The 3,159-nt window shown below is 36.6% G+C and overlaps 1 protein-coding gene across 1 annotated transcript; it reads left to right on the top strand.

The window, feature by feature from the left end:
- Positions 1-1,632: 1,632 nt before the first annotated feature.
- On the top strand, positions 1,633-3,159 carry LOC21391952 (putative pentatricopeptide repeat-containing protein At1g74400). Its single transcript, XM_010091601.2, is given in 1 exon segment — positions 1,633-3,159. A coding segment is annotated over 1 exon segment (1,449 nt). The 5' UTR covers positions 1,633-1,710.

The raw sequence follows: 3,159 nt of genomic DNA on the forward strand, positions 1-3,159 counted from the left end.
CACTCATTCAACATCTCGTCATATTAACAGTGTGGATAACACCGCTCCATTCTAAATGGGAATGACATGTATTAGTAATGTTTTAATTAAAGATTCTGAACTTTAATTAAATTCATTTCGAACATCATTTTTTATTATTATCCTTAAACATTATCCTCTTGCATATATACTTATATATAATGTTTAAGGTCACATAAATAACCATGGAATTTTCATTTGATATTCATAAAATATTCACAAATATATACACATAAAATGATGAATAAACTATTTTATTAAATAAATAATAAATATCATATTACATCTCATGCTTCTAGGACACTATTCCCAATAGAAGATGACTCAAACAGAAGCTAGGAGTGGATCTTCATCAACAGGTCGTGGCGGCGGCTTCAACGAGCTTATGGCGTACCTCAGTGAGAGCTTAGTAGTCGACGGTAGTGGAGAATTGTTTGATTTAGTTCAATGGTGGAGGGCACGAGCATTAACTTGGCCAGTCCTAACTCGATTGGCAATGAATTTTTTTTCGATCCTAGTCTCCACTGTTTCATCTGAACAAGCCTTCAGTACGACTGGATGAATACTTGATGAATGCCGAAACGCATTGCAAAGGGACATTGTTGAAGCTTTGGTGTGCATTAAGGATTAGGATCGTGCCGATCAACGTTTATAAGACACAATTTCACCGACAAGACAAGAATGGATAGATGAATTTAATAGATTAACATTTTACTTTGTAGACGACACTTCAGCTTCAAATTAAATTGTAATTTCTAAATATTTATTTACTTTGTACATTGTAATTGTAATATTTAGACTTTGTAAGTTTGTAATATTTAGACTTTTTTCCTTACCAAGTTTGTATCCTAATTGAGTTTTTCTTGGTAAGATTTTTAACGAGACAATCATGAATTACAAATTTAAAAATTAATATACAAAATTAATATTTTTAATTGTGTCAATACTGTGTGTTGATTTTAGTTTTTATATAATTTTAACATAAAATAACTTAATAATTATTTATATACAAATACAATTAATAAATAATAGTATATTATATATAATATATATACAATTTTATAAAAATTAAAAAATATAGTAAATATATTTTTTTTTCGTGCACATTCGGGTGGGCTCGGGCTGCCCGACCGGGCTCGGGTAGCCAAAACTAGGCCCGCGGCCCGTCCATGGGCTTCTTGGGCTCAAGCGAACGAGTTCAAATATCATGCTTAAATTCAGTTTGGAAATAGTAGGAAAATATAAGCCAATTTTTAGTTATAGAAATTAATAGGCCATAACTTGTCAAGTTATAGTTCATAACCAGATAAGTTATGGATAAACTTGTTAAGTTATGGTTCATAGTTAAATAAGTTATAGATAAAAATTGTGAATTATGGACAATAACTTGTCAAGTTATAGTTCATAATCAGACAAGTTATGAACGAAAACAATATTTAGCATATTTATTAACTTATATAAACTATTAGCCTATTAATTTTAATTCATCTCAAATCTTAACATATTTCTCTCTTTCTCTCTCTTTTTCAAACAGTCGGACCCGTCTAAAATTTCTGCAGTACTTTCAAATATGTTTGCTCCTTCCTAGTTGGCAACTTTTGGTCATAACACTGCTATATTAATATGAGGTTCAAAGAGCTATATTAATATGAGGTTCAAAGTGTCAGTTTTAAGTATGCCATTTATGTAATCATGAGATTCCTAGAGAAGTTTTCTTGTACCCAATTCCAAACGAAGGCAACAAAACTATTTGCCTTCTATTATCATCCTAAAACCCAACTTCATACTTACCTCAAACCACCAAAAGCAAACCAAATACTGAAGAGACATCTCAACTCCAATTGCCCAACAAAAGCTCTTTCACTATTTAGAGAGCTTTTGAGAAAAAGCCTCCCCACAATTGATAGCTATTCTCTACTATTTGTCCTAAAAGCTTGCACCCAAAAGTCCTCCTCAGTAGAAGGAAAACAATTGCATGCCCTTGTCATAAAACTCGGGTTTGAACACGTCATTCATCTCCAAACATCTCTTGTGAATATGTATTCAACGACATGTAACATCGTCGATGCACGCAAGTTGTTCGACGAAATGCCCGACAAGAATGTAGTTTGCTGGACTACCTTGATTTCTGCTTATGTTGACAACCGGAAGCCTAACACGGCTCTTCAGCTGTTTAGGCAGATGCAAATGAACAATGTCCAACCAGACCAAATTACAGTTACTGTTGCTCTATCTGCTTGTGCTGATCTTGGAGCACTCGACGTGGGAGAATGGATTCATGCTTCCATACGTCGTGAAAAGGGACTCAACGTGGATTTATGCCTAAAAAACGCTCTCATCAACATGTATGCAAAATGTGGAGACATAGAAGTTGCTCGGAGATTGTTTGATAGCCTGCGGAGGAAGGATGTCACAACTTGGACATCCATGATTGTTGGGCACGCATTGCACGGACAAGCAGAGGAAGCTCTCAATCTCTTTGCTAAAATGAAGGAAACAAGAGAATCCCCAAAGAAGAAGAAGAAGAAAAACGATGGTTGTAATGGAGGCGCGTCTTCGATTGTTCCTAATGATGTTACCTTCATAGGAGTTTTGATGTCCTGCAGCCATGCCGGGATGGTGGAAGAAGGGAAAAGGCAATTCAGAAGCATGGTTGAGGACTATGGTCTGAAGCCAAAAGATTCACACTATGGCTGCATGGTGGACCTCTTCTGTCGAGCGGGGATGCTCGAAGAAGCCTATGATTTCATCTCAAAAATGCCAGTTCGGGCGAACGCGGTGGTGTGGAGGACACTGCTAGGCGCTTGCAGCCTTAATGGAAGTGTTGAACTTGGCTCAAAAGTTAGGCAAAAGTTGCTCGAGTTGGAGCCTGCCCATGTTGGTGATAGTGTCGTTTTGTCCAATATTTATGCAGCCGAAGGCATGTGGGAGAGAAAAATGACTGTTAGAGATCAAATGACGAAGCAGAGAAGGTCACCTGGTTGTAGCTCAATTGAGGTGGGAAGTGGGATTAGTGAATTTGTTGCCTCAGATGATAATCATCCTTAGAAATCACAAATATGTGAGGTTCTTAAGCGCTTGGTTGTGGACATGAAAGCTTATGGCTATTCTCCACAGCTCTCGTGCCTAGATGACTCCTAA

The sequence above is a fragment of the Morus notabilis genome, unplaced genomic scaffold (genome assembly GCF_000414095.1).
Source record: "Morus notabilis unplaced genomic scaffold, ASM41409v2 Scaffold1202, whole genome shotgun sequence".
Lineage (NCBI taxonomy): Eukaryota > Viridiplantae > Streptophyta > Magnoliopsida > Rosales > Moraceae > Morus > Morus notabilis.